The sequence below is a fragment of the Stegostoma tigrinum genome, chromosome 5 (genome assembly GCF_030684315.1).
Source record: "Stegostoma tigrinum isolate sSteTig4 chromosome 5, sSteTig4.hap1, whole genome shotgun sequence".
Taxonomy (NCBI): Eukaryota; Metazoa; Chordata; class Chondrichthyes; order Orectolobiformes; family Stegostomatidae; genus Stegostoma; species Stegostoma tigrinum.
In genome coordinates this window covers 40,969,748-40,989,693 of record NC_081358.1, presented here as the reverse complement: position 1 = coordinate 40,989,693, position 19,946 = coordinate 40,969,748, and the positions used below count along the sequence as shown (strand labels likewise).

Genomic DNA, 19,946 nt, shown 5'->3' with positions numbered 1-19,946 from the left:
TCTACTTTATTAAATAAATCGAATGCTTGTTCACCTCTGATGAGAACATTAATTCATTATGATTATAGATTATCTAGTTTTTGGTTGGGGTGGAGATTGCAAATGTGATGTTCAAGGCAGCACAATTGAGCAGGATGGGCTGATGGATGAGAGGGTACTTACTTCTTTTATTCACTCATATGGAAATTACTGACTGGGTAGCATTTATTGCCCATCCCTAGTTGCCGTTGAGGTGGTGGTTGTGAGCTGGCTTCTTGAACATCTGCAATCTATTTGGTACAGGCACACGCAAAATGTCATAGGAAGGGAGTTCAAGGATTTTGACCCAGTTGCTATGAAGAAATAGAAATGCATTTCCAAGTCTGGATGGTGAGTGGCTTCAAACTTATAAGTGGTGGTGTTCCCATGTATTTGTTGTCCTTGTCCTTCTAAATGTTAGTGGTCATAGGTTTGGACGATGTTGTCTAAAAAGCTTTGCTAAATTCCTGCAGAGCAACTTTTAAGTGGCGGACGACCAGAATGTTTGTGGATAGGATGCATTCAAACGGGTTGCTTTGTAGTCAATGCTGTCAAGTTTTTGGAGTGTTGTTAGAGCTGCAATCACCTGGGGCCTCACGGCACCAAGGACCCGGGTTTGATTCCAGCCTTGAGTGACTTCTGTGCGAACTTTGCATATTCTCCCCGTTGCCATGGGTTTCCGCCAGGTGCTCCAGTTTTCCTTCCACATTCCAAAGATGTGCTGATTAGGTGGATTAGCCATGCTAAATTGCCACTGGGTCCAGGGACGTGCAGGGTAGATGGGTTAGTCATAGTAAATATGGATAGGGTGGTGGGCTGATTCTGGGTGGGAAATGTTTCAGAGGGTGGTGCAAACCTGATAGATCAAATAGCACCTTTCCGGACTGTAGGGATTTGATAATTCTATGATGATTCCTAGCTTTTGACGTGTTTTTATAGTCACAGCACTTACATGACTAGTCCAGTTCTGATTCTGATCAATGGTAACCCCCAGGCTGTAGACAGTGGGTGATTCATTGATGGTAACACCACTGAATGTTAAGAGCAATGGTTAGATTCTCACCTGTTGGAGATGGTCTTTGCCTGGCATTTGTGCAGTGTAAACATTTGTGCCACTTGTCAGTCCAAGCCTGGATATCGATCAGATCTCACTGCATTTACTGCCTTACTACCGGAGGGGCTGTTGATTGTGCTGAGCACTGCAGTTGTCAGTAAATGTCCCCACTTGTGGCTTTATAATGGAATGAGGTTATTGATGAAACAGATGAGGAAGGCTGGGCAGATGCTACATTGGAAACTTCTCCTGTTGTGGAGCTCAGATGACTGACCTCCAACCACCACAACAATTTTCCTTTATGCTGGGTATGACTCCAACCAGCGGAGCATTTCCCCCGATTCTCATCAACTCTAATTTTCCCAGAGCTCTTTGCTGTCACACTCAGTCAAATGCTGTCCTGATGTCAACTCTCATGTCATCTCTGGAATTCGGTTCTTTTGTCCATGCTCAAACCAAGGCTATAATGGGGTCAGCAGTTGAGTTGCCCTGGCTGAATGCAAACTGAGCATCAACGATCAGGTTATCGCTAAGCAAGTGCTTCTCGACTGCATGTCACCTTCCTTCATTTTACCAGTGTTTGTGATTGTGACTATGTTGTTGAGAAAAGTTCATGGATTTTTCACATAATGTGATGTATAACAAGAACCAGAAGGGAAGTGACAAGATTTTTAAACAATAAATACAACAAGTCGTTAGCTAAAATGCACTGTCTAAGCTGTTAATAGAAGTTGATTCAACAATAAAAGTTTTAAAAGAAAATTGGCTAAATACTTCCGTGGATAAAAAAAATTGCACATTATAGGTCTAATCCAACAGCTCTTTCAAACAGCTGGCACAGGCATGATATACCAAATAGTTTGCCTCTATGCTGCCTGATGTGGTAAACTTATCCATAATATCTCTTCGTTGAAATAATTAATTATTAAAAACATTACCTGACACTGAGACAGGAAGAATAGCTTGCCCGACTAATCCCTGCTGGAGAAGGTTCTGGTCAAACTGGCTGGTAAGAACTCCGTTGTTCGTGATGTAAACATTTGCAGTAGTCAGCAAGTTTACCGGTTGTAAGCTCTCCGTTGATTGACGTGTCACAGGCTTCCGAATTTTCTTTGGCAGTGACGTGGGCTTGAAGTGAGATTGTATATGACTCTTCCGATGCCCTGAAGTTCGGAAACGCACATCACAATGTGGGCATTTAAAAGGCTTTGCTCCAGTGTGCAGTCGCATGTGAACTTTTAGGCTACCTTTCGTCGAGAAAGGAGAGCTGCATACGTGACATTTGAAGTGCTTCTGACCTGAATTTCAAAAAAGTAAATTTTCCAAGTTATTAACAGCAAAACAGGTGCACAGCTGGTTCAGAAACTGATAGACACCCAAATATTTAAAAATCACTGCCAAAATTTTTTGAATAATTTTATAATGGGAGGCAGGCTGAATTTTCTAACATGCTATTAACTTCCCTGTTAACTTCATAAATGATGCAGCGCTGTCATGAGTTATTCAGATTTATAAGTTCATCATGACAGGGTTTAAGAAAAATGCACAATTTCTTAGCATAATTTTTTCTATTCCTCTCTATGCCATCTCAACTAATGAGCACTTCTCTACAAAGGACATCCCCAGCTTTAGTGAGGCTGTTCTCAGTACTTTCTAGCGTACGCCAAAACTAATTACTGCACTCTGCCAGTCTCTACTGCCTCAGTGATGTCAAGGTATGACATTGTCTAGAACTCAGATCCCAAGAGAGACAGAAGTTTGAGCTTGGCAGGTTTGAATCTGACATCTTTTTAGATTATAGCCAGTGTGAACTTTATGGATTTACTGGTGAAATGGCCCTTGCATCAGATACCTTTTTCTGATACATCGCAGGTGCAAGTATTTTAATTATATAATTTTTACATTATAAATATAAATCTATGTAAAACATTATAAATCCAAAAATAATCAAATTCTCACATCTACACATCAATCACAGCAGAGGTGCTAACTGAATGCCACAATTTTATTGCTGCACCAAAAAGGTGGCATTACAACCCTGCATAAACAAGATTTGTACAACTGAAGGTAGGTTCAATTGGGTTTGAACATGGAAGGGCTGATCGTCCTATAAGTCTCTGTGCCAGCAGATTTCCTTCAGCCAGCTAGGACATAACAGAATTCCAGGCCGATATTTAGAGAAATGCAAAATGGGAGGAAGGAAAACAGCTGCTGCAAGCTTCTGGATCCTTACCAATGAAGAATTGAGTGGAGAAGAAACAGAAACTTTTTTAAAATCACATCCTGTGCTGTAGTACAGGAACCAAACTTGCAATTCACTTCATAAGAAGGGAGGAGGCCTTTCAAACACTTGTCCCAAATGTTACATTCATGTTAGAATGGCCTATCAATATCTTACCTCCACTTTCCTGCCAATGTTCCACAATTCTTAGCAGTTTTTCCTACCAATACTGCAGTCTTATAATTATCAATTAACTACCAGTTTCAGTGGGTTTTGTAGCTGCCTTTTGACTGATAGAGAAAATTTATATTTTCCTTGGGGAACAGGTGCAAATCAGATTTGATTTAAATGGGATTTAAGTTAAGGCGTGTTGATGTGTGCACTTGGGACACCTGCGTCTGTCAAAAACAATGAGCAAGATCAAAAATAAATTAAGGAAAAGCAAACAGAAAGGTAGGGGGTGTGGAGCCCCTGACAGTGCAAAATCTTGATATCACAGCCTCCCACTTGTTTTTATTTCACCTTTATCTTTGTTTTGCTGGATTCATCTTTTTCTTGTTTCTTTTTGTTTCTCCCGTCATGTATTCAGATGGTTATATAGCAATTCATACCTCATTTGCAGGCACCCTTTAATAAATAAAACAAAGTACTGCAGATACTGGAAATCTGAAACAGAAACAGATATTGCTGGAGAAACTTATCATGTCTGGTAGCATCTGTGGAGAAAAAGCAGAGTCAACTTTGAGTCCAATGACCCTTCTTGAGAGACTTCTAAAGCCTGAAGAAGTGTCAACAGACTCGAAACGTTAACTTGGCTTTCTTTGCACAGATGCAGCCAGACCTGCTGAGTTACTCCAGCAATTTGATTTTGGACACACCCTTTGATTCTTCACTATAAATATGACGATTCATTTTGGTTGTTGCATCATGATTTTTTTTTGGTTAATCTCCCCTGTCTTTCATCCTATTTTTCTCCTTTGTGCTGCCTGCTTGCTGTCCTTTTCCACTGCTTACGAACAATTGCATTTCTATTTCTCTCCAGTTCTCATCAAGGAACATCAAACTGAAATATTAACTCCATTTCTCTTTACAGATATTGCCTAACCTGCTGAGATTTTCCAAGTTCCATATTTTTCTTTTTTATTTATGATAAATTGTCATCTTGTTTTACGGTTTGCATCATCGGGAACAGCTCACATTATCCTCTCACTGTTCAATAATTTAATTTTTAAAAAGCCATCACCAACCTGTGTGGGTTTTTAAATGACAGTCCAGTGTAGACTTGACTGTAAAACTTTTCCCACATTCATCACACTTAAATGGCTTCTCTCCAGTATGAATTCGTATATGTCTGTATAGGATAAAAATATACATTTGACGTTCTCAATTTAAACAATCAATTGTGAACAGTTCAAATTTCAGGAAAAAAAGCTAACTTTTGTTAAAAAAATTACAACTGTAATCAAAAGACTTGTGTTTTGAATCAACTGGACAGATATTAGATCCCTTTAAAAATATTTGCTGTAAGAACCTTTTTGTTTCATGAGAATTCATAAATTTTAAGAAACTCATTATTGGGAAATAGCGACAGAAATACAAAAAAGTGATCAATAATGCCTCCCTACCCACTGATAATCTCCAGGGTAATTTGCAAAGGTGATAATAAAATATAGCTTTAAAATGAAATAAAAATTCTCCACTCATGCTTCTGATCAGACTCAAACTGGCAATTCAATGTTTAAACTACTCCACTGGCATCAACTTATATGACAAACCTAGAAAAAACTGACAAAATAATCAGAGTGTATGGCTGACATAACTGGAGCTTAGATCACAAGGGCGAAGACAGGGAAAGTTATCCTGGACTGCTGCCACATGACTTCAGAAAAAGCAAGAGGTTTTTAACCTCAGCAGTCAAATTACAATGCTGTCGGTAGCAATTCTGACCATGCTGCATATTGCAGGACTTTAGAAACACAATAAATTGGGAAAAAGAGCACAGAAAACAGAACACAGGGGTGAAAGACTCAGGAAAGTTACCAAAGGTAAAAAAAGGAAATCCTTACCTTATAAAACCTAATAAATATTAAGGAATGGAGCACTTTGCACATTTGCTTAAACTAAGTGGCAAAGTCACATCTTAGATCAGTCAGATGCATGGTAACAGTTTATCTGAGGGTCAGTTCAATCAGTTGATGGCTTGTCTGCAACACAGGGCAATTCCGACAAGGTGAGCTGATTCCCATGCTATCTGAGGATACCATGAAGGCCCAGCTGTCTCAATCTCACCCTTTACCTGAGGCATGGTGATCCTCAGGTTAAACTCACCACCAGTCCTATCTCTTTCTAATGAGAGAGTCTACGGTTCTCTGGGAGTGTGGTGACTTTCACTTCACTTTCAAAGGTCCATCTATTCAAAAACAGCTCATCACCATCTCTTAAGAGCAATCAGGGAAGGAATGGGGGGGCTGGAACTTCTGACATTGTCAGAAAACCCACATCACATGAATAAATTAAACAAAGATTTATTCCAAATTTCGCCTCATAAAAATCTATTTTATTCCATGAGTTTCAAGTACCAGAAATTAGATTAGGATTTTGCAAACTCATTTTATCTTGAAGTACACCATAAAATAAACAGGTGACTAGAATTCAATTCCATCAGTTCGGTCAGGATTCAAAACAGTGGTAATTTTTTATTCCTCCACTGCTGTGCTCTTTTGCTTTCAGCAGGGGAACAGGTAGCTGTCTCCCTTAACTGAAAACAAGGATAAAGGCTGGCAACAATGCAGGTCAGCATCTTTAAATTATCCCTCCCTCACTTATTGCCCATTCTTTCTCCGGACAGACAGGCTAAAGTTAAGGTGCTGAAGGGCACAAACATAAAGAAGACAGGAAGAAAGCCTGCATATAACATTTCGAACTAGTGCAATGTAAACTGACATAGCTGTCATTTTCAACAAGGCTAAATCCTGCAGACAGCAGAGAGATTTCAGCATCAGTTGAAAAACAAATGTTAACTGGGATCCTAGAAGAGCTCCTCACACTCCTTGAATTGCTCATTGGATCTTTACTTTCCATCTGAACCACTGGAACTAACAGTATGAGTGAGTCAGCCTAGAATGTATGTTCCAATCCTAGCAGGGGGATTAAAGAGTGACAGGTAAGTCTACAATTTTTCAAACTGAAAGAAAAGATTTATAATGGAGTCAACTGGATGATTAGGTGCATTTTTGCACAGCAAAGTGCAACAGCAAAAGGAGAGAAGAGGGAAGGACATGTAAACATGTCAAAAACATGTAACAGAATAGAAACAGAAACAAGAAAGCAAAATGTCAATTCTTACCTAACTAAGTCACTAGGTTTTTTGAAACTCTTTGTGCAAAATGTGCATTGATTTGCATGTTTAGGCTCTTCTTCCACCTCTGTACTCTTATCCTTGATTTCACTAACTCGATCCTTCTCTGCTGCCGATTGGACTAATACTTTTTCCGAAACAGTGGCATCTAATCGTGTTTCAGTTTTGGCTAATTCCGCTGTCTCCTCATCTGTAAATGTGATGATCCCAATTCGTGACCTTCGCACAACAGGCCTTTCTAGGTTTTCATCATCTTCATCTAAATAATAAGACAGAGTGAAAAACATTTCTTATATCACTGGTGAAACAGATTTCAATCTCACTACCAATGATAAAAACCACTTGAAGTACAGACACCAGACAGACTCAGGGAAATGGTGGGTCTAACAAACTGGCTGCTTTGCAGTTCAAGCATAAAAGGCCAGAATATTTTTTACAGTAATAAAGTTACTCAAAATGATCTTATTACTGTGATAGTCATAACATCAAAAGTTCTTTGAAGTAATCTTAATTTAAATTAAAAATGGCACCTAACGCAAGGTGCGGTTATCCATTTTTCCATTTCTCATTTCTTTTCCATTCTTTATCAACCACTGCTCAAAAAATCCTAAACTACATTAATTCTGATGTTACTGCAACTATCATCTAGTTCCTACAATCCAATGTGGAAGCAGGAAAATGTTTTCATGGCCACAACAGAGCAAAGCAACATTTATGAGCCTGTGTTAAACCAGGGCATGAATAGCAGTGTAATTAGATTCAATACTACAGTAGTTAAAACGGGAAGAGTTGTGGATAAGTAAGTTGGCACTTGGTGAGCATTAGTGAGTTTACAAGTGAGCAATCATAAATAAAGATGCATATTTTATAGTAGGCAATTTTTGCAGCACCCAACCTACTAACTTAAATGTTCATTTCCTCCACCATCGATGCACAGTGGCAGCAGTGTGTACAACATCCAAGACCCTCTGAAGGAACTCACCAATGGTGCTTTGCCAGCACCATCCAAAACCATGACTTCACCCACCTAGAGGACAAGGCACCTAACGTATGCTAACACCATCACGTCCAAGTTTCTTTCCAAGCCACATACTAGCTTAACTAGGAATTGTTTTGCTACCCTTCACTGATGCAGGTTGAAAATCCTGGAATTGTCTTCCTAATAACACTGAGTATACCGATAACCAAGCGGATTGCACCAGTTCAAAGTGGTGGCTCATATTCTCAAGGGCAATTAGGGTGGGGCAACAACAAAATTGGAGTAGACACCACATATTTCCTTGAGCATGGTCCACCATTCAAAATGGTCATGGCTGATTTTCAAACTCAACTTTACTTTTCTGTTTGATCCCCATAAGTCTGGGTTCCCCTCAAGTCCAAAAATCTATCTACCTCAACCATGCATTTATATAATAACTAAGGGTCCACATTTCTCTGCATTAGAGACTTTTAAAGATTCATAACGCTAAGTGAATATATTTCTCCAGATCTTCATTTTAAAGGAATGATGGCTTATCCTGAGACCACAGGCCCTAATTCAAGAGATATGCATGCAGTGAACATTCTTTCAGTATCTCCCACGTCAAGTCCCTTCAGAAACTTACTGGTTCAAATGAAGAGTGTGGGTACAAGGAATACAGGTGATGAATGTTTCACTGTACATCCTGTCTTTACATAAAAATACAGGCTACGATTTAGCATTCTAAGATAAAGCACTCCATACCTCCAACTCCTACTGTTACTTGGTGAATCTTCATGTGCCTCTTGCAGTGAAGTGATGTTCGGAAAGTGTCATCGCAGAATGGGCACTTAAATGGTCTCAGACTGGTATGAATTACCATGTGCCTTGTTAGGCTTCCATTGGTAGTAAATGTGGCATCACAAACAGTGCATTTGAAAGCTTTGATACCTTTAAACATATGGAGACATATTTCCATAAATATTTAATGTTCATTTGAATCAAAACGACTGATGAAATTGAAGCTGTTGCTGTTATTACTGCTAATGTCATACGTTAGGAATTAAAAACCAAAATGAGATCACATAATTAAATTGTGGAGGCTATTCAACACTTGCACCATGCTAGCACTCTGAAAGAACTCTCCAATTAGGCCTATTTCTCTGCTTTCTCTGTAACTTTGCACATTTATTCAAATTGCTTTCCGAAGTTACTCATGAAAATCTTCTTTTGACATGTCAGAGTGAGTCGTTTCCTCTCAATTTAGTTTCTAAATGAGAAAACAAGCCATTCTGTTCAGATTGGCAGACAGTTCAATTTACTTGTTTTTTGTCCAAACAGATGTACTTCTTATTATATTTGATTCAAACTTCATGGACAAATTGGGCTCAATTTATGCCTTGCCACCACTCAACTTGCTCCTTGACTCAACTTGACCAGAAACATGCAAAGGATTGACCCATTGATTCATTACTCAACCCTATTTTTAGGTGGCCCTCAACATAGCTGACCAGAGCTCCAATTACAAACAGGAACAGAAGACACTAGTGTGGTCAAATGGGGGAAAGAATATACACCCCAAAACTGCCAATCCATTCCTGTCTCTAACACCATTCCTTATTCCATCCACAAACCATGGGCAGTACAAGTGGATGAGCTCGCAATCTCTAGCAGTATTTAATGACCTTCACTGCAGTGAAGTAAAACTAGAAGAAAGTCTGTTTCTCCTATTTACAGCAATTCCCCAAGTCGTTCTGGAAGCTACAAATAGAAAAAAAACACTGGCAATGTAAACCAACACTCTCTTCCACACTTGACACTTCTAACCCTATCCTTTAAAGGGCTTCCATAGGCTCATCAAAATTGGTGCCCAACAGAGTTATTACCCTCATGATCAATAAATTGTCTATAAGGAACTTGACTGGTGCAAGCAGCTCTAATTCTATTATCTGACGTTATTAAGGTCCAAATCATAAAAATCAGTCAAGTATCACTGGTGAGTCTTGCAGACATCCTGCTCACTAAATGATCAATAACATGCATGCAAAAAAAGAAATGCACAAAACAGTAAACCCAAACATTAGGCTACTTAATAAGAGCCCATGGTGTTGGAGGTAGTATATTAGCACAAATAGAGGATTAGCTAATTAACAGAAGACAAAGTAGGTATAATGGAGTGCATTTTCAGGATGCAACATGCAACTAGTAGAGTGCCACAGGGATTAATGTTGGTGCCACAACTATTTATGATATATATTAATAACTTGGATGAGAAAAGTGAGTGTCTGGACGTCGCCAGCTGGCCAGTATCTATTGCCTATCCCTAGTTGCCCTCAAGATGGTGGTGGTGAGCTGCCTTTTTGAATCTTTGCAGGTCACATGCTGTAGGTTGATCCACAATGCCCTTAGGGAGGGAATTCCAGGATTGCGAAAGCTGCTAGTTGGCCATTATTTATTATTATATGGAAAAATGTGAGGTTATGCACTTTGTCAGCAGGAACAGAAGAGCTGAATTTTATCTAACTGGAGAAAGACTGCAGAAAGCAGATAGAAGGATTCAGGAGTCCTCAGCCATGAATCATAAAAAGCTAGCAAGTGAGATCAGCAGGTATTAGGGAAGACAAATGGAATGCTGACCTTTATTTCAAAAAATGTGGAGTATAAAAGTAGAGAGGTTTTAATAAAACTATACAATGCACTAATCTGACCACAATTAGAATATTATAAGAGAATCAGAAGAGACAAAGAGTATAGAAGAGTAGAGAAAATTATAAAGACAAAGGAGATGAGTCGGTCCACGAAATCAAATTTTCGAGAAACATTAAACATTTTTCAGAAACGTCAATTAAACTAAAGGATGGCGGTGATGGGAATAGGACCATTAAGAGATAACGAGGATAATCCTCCACAAATAATGACAGAGAGATACCAGAAATAGTAAATAATTGTTTTGCTCCAGTAGGTAGAAGGAAGATAGAAAAGGTAGATGTTATTTAATAATGACAAAAATACAAGTGTATTTAAAACTGAAATACATATTGAATAAATTAAACAAACTCAATAAAACCCAATGTCTGGATGGATTGCACCATGACTGAAAAAAACTAGGGGATAGCTGAATCATTACTTCTCACATTTAATAATTCATCAAAAAAGATGCAGTGTCATTGCTGCTTGTCAGATGTTGCTCAATCTCTAAGGTGCAGAACACTTCAGAATCTTCTGAATTCATGAAAAGGTGCTATAAACAGGAGTCCTTCCTTTTGTTCAAACCTCTACCTGTGTGCGTCCGCTGGTGTGCTTTCAAAACTCCTGAGGAGACGAAACATCGACTGCACTGAAGGCATTTGAAGGGCTTTTCACCAGTGTGAGAACGTACATGCTGTTTCAGATGGCTTGATTTCTTGAAGCCTTTCGTACAGAACTCACACCTGGGAATACAGGGAAAGTGTCATCAAATTCTTTAAAAGCCAAAAAATTGCTTAGTTGCAAGAAGTAATAATCTACAAAAGAAATTCTTTTAGATTTTTGGGAAGGTACAGGGATACAAAAAGAGACATGATCATCTGGTACCCTTCTCTCATAGATGATAGTTAATTTAAGAACTGACATTAACGACTAAGTACACAATAAAGGAACTACTGACCACAGAAACAAGTCAGGTAAAGCATCAGGCATTGAATGTGGGGGCAGAAAAAGAAACAACCAGCCCAAGTCTCATTGCTTCTGTATCCCAAATTTGCTTTGAGACCACAAAGTTGGGATCAGGATCTGATTTTTTTTCCCCCTAAAACACCATGACAAACTGAAAAGCCTACATGCCATTCAGACACTCAAGTGGTCGCCTGGTGAACTTTTCAGTGGATCATGTCACTTCTCAGGTGGGTAAGATTCTTCCCAGTATGTGGTATGGGCTTTACATTACGATGCAGAGGCCAAGATGAACACCAATTCATAAAGACAAAGCCAAAAGCGGATCAAAAGAACAGCAAACACATGTGCGACCAACAATCAGGGTAAACATATACCCAGTGTTAATAATTTAAAGTTTGACATGTTACCAGTTAGTTACTTGAAAGTTCATGTTGCCTTTAATTTACATTTTGCACCTGATATTTACTGGCTGATGAAAATTCCTTGGAATATTGAGAGGAGGTGGACTTGCAACAGGATGGTGGCCTCTGTCCATTGCTTTGCTAACAATTGATTCCCATCCCAAATCTCAGAGTGGGGTCTTTAGAGTAAGTCGCCAGCTATGCTTCCAGCCTCACAACGTCGATGCCAAAGAAGTCAGACTTGTGCTGGGCAAATGTTGGTTGGGATACTGTTTTGAAGAAAACATTACCTAGCTACGCTCTCCAGAGATGTGGAATAGTTTTAGCATCTTCTATTGCTGGATTATCAGGAGAACAACCCTGTTCTTTCATGCATCATGCAACAGAACTTTCTTTTTGTCAACTTGAAGAGGAAGATAGTAGCCTAGATTTATCGTTTCTTCCATAAATGTAACAATTAATTGAAACTTCAGGTAGTTATATGATCAATTCTGACCTGAACCAAGACTTTCTGTCTCACTGGCAAGCGTGTTACCGCTTAGCTAGGTTATGACTGACCTGAAATGTTGACATCGAAAGTTTAAAAGAACAGTATAAGTTTAGACAGCAATAAAAAAAACTGACAATGCTTCACAACTTACCAGGAAGTTACACCAACACACACAAAAAACTCTCATTGACTCTAACCTGTAGGTTCGTCTAACTTGGTCTTCACTGTCAGAATGGAATGTTGAGCGATGGCTTTGAAGATGTAGGCTTCCTGATGACGGCTCATGCAATAATCGGCTTGTCTGTAGAAAGTGCATGAACATAATATGAAAGCCATATTTTAAAAAACGTGATGATAGCTTGTCAAAGGATAATAAAATGTTGAATTACACTTGTGATAGTATTTTGCAGATCTTTTTGCAAAACAAATGAACTCCAAACTTAATGAATGGAAATCATTTTTACTTATGCCAAAATGCATAATAGTGCATTTATCTCACAATTCTGAAGCTGGAGGTTTCTACAAAGAAAAGCACTCCCTCATGCCCACAGAAGGTGATGAATGAAATATTGCAATTAATCAGGAGATTTAGATCATCATCAGAAATATATTCACCTTCTGGCTACAATGTACTGAACAATTAGTTGAAATAATCTGGTCCACAAAATTTTAGAATTGGTATCCTGCGAAAGGAGGCCATTCAGCTTATTATGTCTTCATCAGTTCTCCAAATGGCCATCACGACTTCATGCCAGTTCCCCGTAACCCTGAACGTCATTTCAATATAAACAATCAAGTGAACCTGCTTCTATCTCACTTCCAAGCAGTATATCGCATACACCAATGACTTGGCTGTGTGAAAATGGTTTCTCTCATATTGCATTCACTGCAAGTCTGTGCCCTCTCGTTCTCGATCCTTTTACAAGTGAGAATAGTCTCTCTCTATCTACTTTGTCCAGTCTCTTCGTGATTTTGAAAAACCCTTCAGCCATTTTAGTCATACAGTGATAGTCATAGAGACATCTTCTCTCCAATCTTGTCATAACTGTAGTTTCTCATCCCTGGAGCCATTCTTCTTCTACACTGTCTCCAATGTATTCTCATCCTGAAGTGAGGTGCCCAAACCTGCACACAATACTCCAGTGGAGGTCTAACTGACGTCTTACACACTTTCAGCATAACATCCTTGCTCTTGTACCCTAGGTTCCTAGAAATGAAGCCCAGGGTACTGTATGTTCTATTAGCTGTTCTTTCCAACTATCTTGCCATGTTTAATGGTTTATGCACATGTACACCATGTCTCTCTGCTCCTGCACAAGTTTAGAATAGCACCATTTATTTTATACTATACTCCATGTCCTTTCTACCAAAATGTATCACTTCACACTTCTCCTGATAGTAACTGAGCCATTTGCAAATTTGCAGAAGCAAATTAGATAAGAGACAAAATGTGTGCGTAAGTGGGTTCTAGTCGGTGGGGCACGGGAACCAGTATTGGGGAAGGAAGATCTGTACCATTGGGACAGTCTCCACCTGAATTACGTTGGGGCTGTATTCTTGTGTGTTGCATAATTAAGCAATTAGGGAAGATTTTAACCTAAATATTGAGGATAGGTAATCAAATTTTGGAAGATGTAGTAAATCAGAGTGGAGTTAAGATTAGAGAAAATGTTATTAATATGTCATAGATTTGTACGGAACAGAAACAGACTCTTCAGTCCAACTGGTCCATGCCAACCAGATATTCTAAATTAGATCAGTCCCAACTGCGAGCATTTGGCCCATATCCCTCTAAACCCTTCCTATTCATTTACCCATCCAGATATCTCTTAAAAATTGTAGTGGTACCAGCCTCTACCACTTCCTCTAGCAGTTCATTTCATACACGCACCACCTGCTGTGTGAAAATGTGGCCCCCTCAGGTCCCTTTGAAATGTTTACCCTCTTACCTTAAATGTACGCCCTCCAGTTTTGGACTCCCCTACTCTGGGGGAAAAAGACCTTGGCTATTCACACTATAAAGATGTTTATAAAATCATGAGGGATATGGATAAAGGTCACCCTCTCAGCTTCTGACACTCCAGGGGAAAAAAGCCCCCAAGCTATTCAGTCTCTCCCCATTGCTCAAAGTCCTCAACCCTAGCAACATGCTTGTAAATCTTTCACGTTTAGCAACATTCTTTCTATACGTGAGAGATTAGATTGGAACACAGTATTCCAAATGTGGCCCAATCAATGTCTGTACAGCCAAAACATGACATCCCAACTCCTATACTCAATGCACTGACCAATAATGGCACGTGTACCAAATGCCGCCTTCACTACCCTGTCCACCTGCAATTCCACCTTCAAGGAACTATGAACCTATACTCCAAGGTCTCTTTGATTGAGAGGTTGTTGTCTTGCTTGCCAAGCTATTTTGTTCTCGTGCAGATGGCTCGTCACATGCTAGGTGACATCATCAGTGAGACCATCCTCAGTCTGAACGAAGGCAAGCCAGCTCAATGAGCAAGTCAACAAAGTCACCCACAAACCAAGCTACAAATCTTTGCGAAAACCTTAAAAGGACTTTTTGTTCGGCAACAGAAATGATAAACTGACCATAACAAAAGGGGATTCAGAGTACAAATCTGAGAGTAAAAGAAGAGATAAGGCTAGAGGTAACAAAAATAGTAAGGAAAAAACTTTATATCTAAACATATGTAGTATTTGAAGCAAAATTGCGACAAATAATTAAGGACAACACAATCCAGTAGTCATTATGAGATGACACTGATACATACCAGAATATGAAAGATACTGACCATTGATATGGGAAAATAATAGGAAAATGTGTAAGTGTGGCTCTATTATTTAATGATGGTGCTAGCACATTAGAGAAGAATGACCTAAGTTCAGGAGGCAAGTACATGGAAAACAGCTCAAGTAGAAACAATAAATGCTTAAGGGAAGAGGTCACTCGAGGGAGGTTCACTGACACTAATCACACGTTATGATTAACTATAAAGAAAAAATAATGGGAGCACTCAGAAAAGGTATAGCAATAATCACATCAGATTTTCATCTACATACAGACTGGAAAGGTCAGGTGGTCAAAAGCTAGTGTAGATGAACACCTCATCCTAATTTTCTGAATGGTTTTTGTAGCCAGTGAGGAAGTTATACTAGACCATGATATCATGCAATGAAATGAAACTAATTAATAACCTTAGAGTAAGGATGCCCCGAGGTAGCACACCACAAACTCAATGAATTTTACATTCAGTTTGAGGGAGAATGGAGTGGACTCCTGAGACAATTTTTTTTAAAAAATGGGGACAATGATGAGCACATGAACGGTGAAGTGGCTAAAGTGAATTTGAAAATTACGTTAAGGACAGGTCAATAGGCATGCAGTGAGAGGCCTGCAAGGATATGTTTCAGAACAGACAGAATCAATATATTCCAGTAAATAACGAAAATTCCAAGGAATGAACGCACCACCTCTGGTTAACAAGAAAGGTTAAAGATAACATCAAACATAAAGAAAAACCATACAATTGTACAAAGATGGTTGGCAGGTCAGAAGCTTGGACATAATACAAAAGAATAGCAAAGAATGGCCAAAATAATAATATGGAGAGAACAATTAGAGTGTGTGCAAGAATGCTAGCCAGAAATATACAAACAGATCATAAGATTTTCAATAAATTTTTAACAAAGTAAACAGTTAACAAAGTCAACATCGGTCCTTAGAAAATGCTTCTAGAATTGAAAATGAAAATAAAACAAAATGAATTGAACAAGTGATTTGCATTTTTCATTACTACAGAGAATACATCCCAGAAGCAATTATAAACAAAAAATATAAGCGCAGAACGCAGGAAAATTACAATCACCAAAGGTACTGAGTAAATTGCTGAAACTGCAGGCTTACAAGTGCCTATGTCCTGATGGATTTCATCCTAGAGTCTTTAAAAAACTAGTAAGTGAGTTTGCTGATGCAACACCATCTACCTCCAGTGCAGGGATTGCAGCAATCCAAGAAGACAGCTCACCACCACGTTCTCAGAGGTAACTAGAGACGGGCAATAAATGCTGGCCAGCCACAATGCTCGTGTCCCATGAGAAAACAAAACAAATCAGGTTTAAATTTCCAAACTTCAATTAAATCACATTAGATTGGAAGATAGCAAATGTATGTCCTTTATTCAAAAATGGAGGAAGACTGAAAGAAACTATAGGCTTGACATCCATCATAGGAAATATATTTAAAGTTGTTACTAAACAAATTATAGCAAGCCACTTAGATCAAGGAGAGTCAACATGGTTTTGTGAAACAGAAATCAACTCTGACTAATCTGTTGGGGGTAATATGATTAACAAATAACATGCCATGTTTTTAAAGGGGAGCCAGTAGATTTCCAGAAAGCACTTAATAAAGTGTCACACTATATTATTCATGGATTACTGGACAGCATATCGACATGGATACAAGAATAGTTGGTTAATAGGATGTAGTGAGTAGGCACAAATAGGTTTTTTTTGATGGGCAAGATGAGACAAGAGTTGTACCATACAGATGCGTGCTGGAACCTTAAGTGTTTACAATTTACATAAATAACTTCAATGAGGAAACAAAAGGAACAGTTACAAAAGTTGCTAATAGCACAAAGAAGGTAGGAAAGTAAGTTGTGAAGACAGCACAAGAAAGATATGTATAGCTTAAAAGCATTGTCAAAGACCTGGCAAATGAAGCACAATAGGAAAAGATGTGAAATTGTTTTGGCAAGAAGAATAAAGAGAAGCATATTATCTAAGTGGTGTGAAATTGCAGAGTTCTGAAATGCACAGGAATCTGAGTGCCCGAGTGCAGAAGTTGCAAAAGGCCAGTAAGCAGGTACAACAAGTAATTAGGACAGCCAATGGAATGCTGTTATTTAATCATGAACATAAGGAAGAGGTGATATATCAATTATGAAGGGCACTGGTGAGACTACATCGGGAGCACTGTGGGCAGTTTTAGTTACCATATTAAAAGAAGGATGTAAATGCATTGGAAGGAGTTCAAAGCAAGTTTACAAGACTAATGCCTGGTAGATTAGCTTATGAGGAAAGTTTGAAAAGGTTAAGCTTGTATCTGCTGGAATTTAGTAGAGTTAGAAGCAGCTTTACTGAAATTCATAAAGATCTTAAACAGGGTAAACATAGAGAGGATGTTTTTTATTATGGGAAAATCTGGAACTAAGGGCCACTGTTTAAAAATAAAGGGTGGTTCATTTCAATCAAATGAGGCAAAAATTCTTCTCAAGGAGTATCTTGAGTGTTTAGAACTGTTCCTGAAAAGTGATGAAGGTAGGATCATTCAGTATTTTTAGGGCAGAGATGGATAGATTCTTATGAAACAAGGTGGTAAATGTTACTAGGGTAGATGGGAATGTGGATTTGAGATTATGATCAGCTCAGCCACGATTTAACGAAATGATGGAGCAGGCTCAAGAGCCCATCTCACACCTTGTTTGTATGAACATCCCCTGCCACTTACCCGAGCATTCAATGTCCTTTTGAAGTTCTAAACTGCCTTCTTCACAATTTACAATGCTTTCAAGTTTTCATAGACAAAATATAAAATTTTCCCCTATACACCAAGATCGAGGTTATTAATAAAAATCAGGGAAAGCAAGAGTTCCAATGCCCACCCATAGGGAATTCCACAACATACCTTGTTCCAGACAGAAAAATAACCAGTAACTATTACTCCCTATTTCCTTTTACCAGTTGATTTTGTCTCTACATTGTTTCTGTCCCTTTATTCCAGAATTCCAATTTATCTCTCAACTTATCCCTGTCAGCTCGGTATCAAACACCTCTTGGAAATCCACATCAGCAGAATTACCCTCATCTGTTACCTTTGATTAAGCATGATTTTCCCCTCAAGAAATCCATGCTAGCTAGTTCTTGTTAATTAACACACATTTGTACAGGTGACTATTAATTCTATAGTGAATTGTTGTTTCTAGGAACATTGCAACCAGCAAAGTTAAACCAATTTGCCTGTGATTGGTGGGATTATCCTTCCACTGTTTTTGAAACAAAGATGAAATGGTTGCATTTCTCCATTCCTTTGGCACCACCCCATACCCAACGAAGAGTGAAAAATTATGGTCAGTGCGTCTGCAATTTCTTTTCCGGCTTCCATCAGCATCCTTGAATGCATCTCATTTGGTGCCAATGCTTTGTCAACTTTAAATACCAACAGCTTAGCCAATACCCACTCCTTTATCAATTTTGAATCCTTCTAGCGTCTAAATGTCCTCCATTGTTACCATGGTCCCAAGCTTGAAATAATATTTAAAATACTCAAATGGAAGTAAAATGTACAGTTTTAATTTCCTTGCAGCTACTATATTTATATGGCTAGTCCAGTTCGGTTTCTGGCTGATGGTAGTGGGGGCTTCAGGATAGTAACGCCTTTGAATGTCAAAAGGCAATGGTTAGATTCTCTCTTACTTGAGACGGTCATTACTTGGCATTTGTGTGGTGTGGAAGTTATTTGATGTTTGTCATCCCTATCTTGCTACATTTGGACTTGAACTGCTTCAGTATCTGAGGAATTGTAAATGATTACAGAATGTTTAGTGTCATCAGCAGAAACCCCACTTCCAGCCTCATGATGGAGGAATGGTCATCGATGATGCAGCTGAAGGTCATTGGGCCGAGGACACTACTCTGAGGAAGTCCTGCAGAGATGACGTGAAACTAGGATAACTGACCAACTACCACAATCATCTTTCTTTATGCCAGATATGACTCCAGCCAGTAAAGAGATTTCCCCCAGTCCCTAGTTTTGCCAGACCTCCTGGACACCTTTGCTAGACGCCACACTTGGTTAAATACAGCCTTGACGTCAAGAGCAGTCACTCTCACTTCACCTCTGAAATTCAATTCTTTTGACCATGTTTGAACCAAGGCTCTCATGAGGTCAGAAGTGGAGTGATTCTTTACCTTTATCAATACTGTCATAAATAGACAGGCAGTTAGGTGCAATCTGAATTCTACTTTTACATTTCATATTAACTACAAAGGTTAAAATTTAAATTTTCCAAAATTTTGAGAAGAATGCAATAAAAATACTGAATTCCTCTCATTGTTTTAGCATCACTTGTCACATTCTAGCTTACCTCCATCTACTAATGTCGTACAGTTTTTGAAGATCAGCATCTGTGCTTTGTTCAGCTGCTGAGGGGCAAAATTCTCCTTAAGTTTGGATTTAATCTCTATCAGAGAATGAACACACTGACAAACACAAAACATTAGCTGCATGCTTTTCACCAGAACAGTGATTTCACTGCTTGTTCTGACTAACTACTCAGATGTATGATTCGTGATTGGTCAGCAAACCCTGAATAAAGCTCTTCCATCCCTATCTTCTACTGAACCAATAATGATTGACAGCACGTTCACCATGAGCAGTCAAAAAAAAAGTTTGATTCGAGCTTTCTTTATTAAAATAAAGCCAAATTACAGCATTCACATTCCATTGCTTCAATCCGAATTTTGAATACAATAATGGAGGAGGTGCAACTAAACTGTCTAGCAAACCATAAAGATTCACCTTGATAATATTGGACAGAAACATCAGATAGTTGTATCTACCAAATACCTTATTGTAAACCTAAACACAATTTCGGAACAAAGGAGCAGAAGCAGGCTACTCAATCCTTTAAGTCTGCAATGTCATATTAGACGCTGCTGATTATCACCTCGATACCATATAGCCATCCAACCTCTATACCTGTGGATACCTTTAACC

At 38.7% G+C, this 19,946-nt stretch overlaps 1 protein-coding gene across 1 annotated transcript in view; it reads right to left on the bottom strand.

Annotated features, from left to right (window-relative positions):
* Positions 1-19,946, bottom strand: part of LOC125451629 (zinc finger protein 236-like) — a 136,744-nt gene that overhangs the window by 41,289 nt on the left and 75,509 nt on the right. The window contains exons 17-22 of the mRNA XM_048528975.2: positions 12,352-12,455; positions 10,889-11,040; positions 8,375-8,560; positions 6,640-6,910; positions 4,541-4,644; positions 2,011-2,370 (exon numbers count right to left, since the gene is read on the bottom strand). Coding sequence (XP_048384932.1) covers positions 2,011-2,370; positions 4,541-4,644; positions 6,640-6,910; positions 8,375-8,560; positions 10,889-11,040; positions 12,352-12,455 — 1,177 coding nt within the window. The remainder of the gene's footprint in view (positions 1-2,010; positions 2,371-4,540; positions 4,645-6,639; positions 6,911-8,374; positions 8,561-10,888; positions 11,041-12,351; positions 12,456-19,946) is intronic.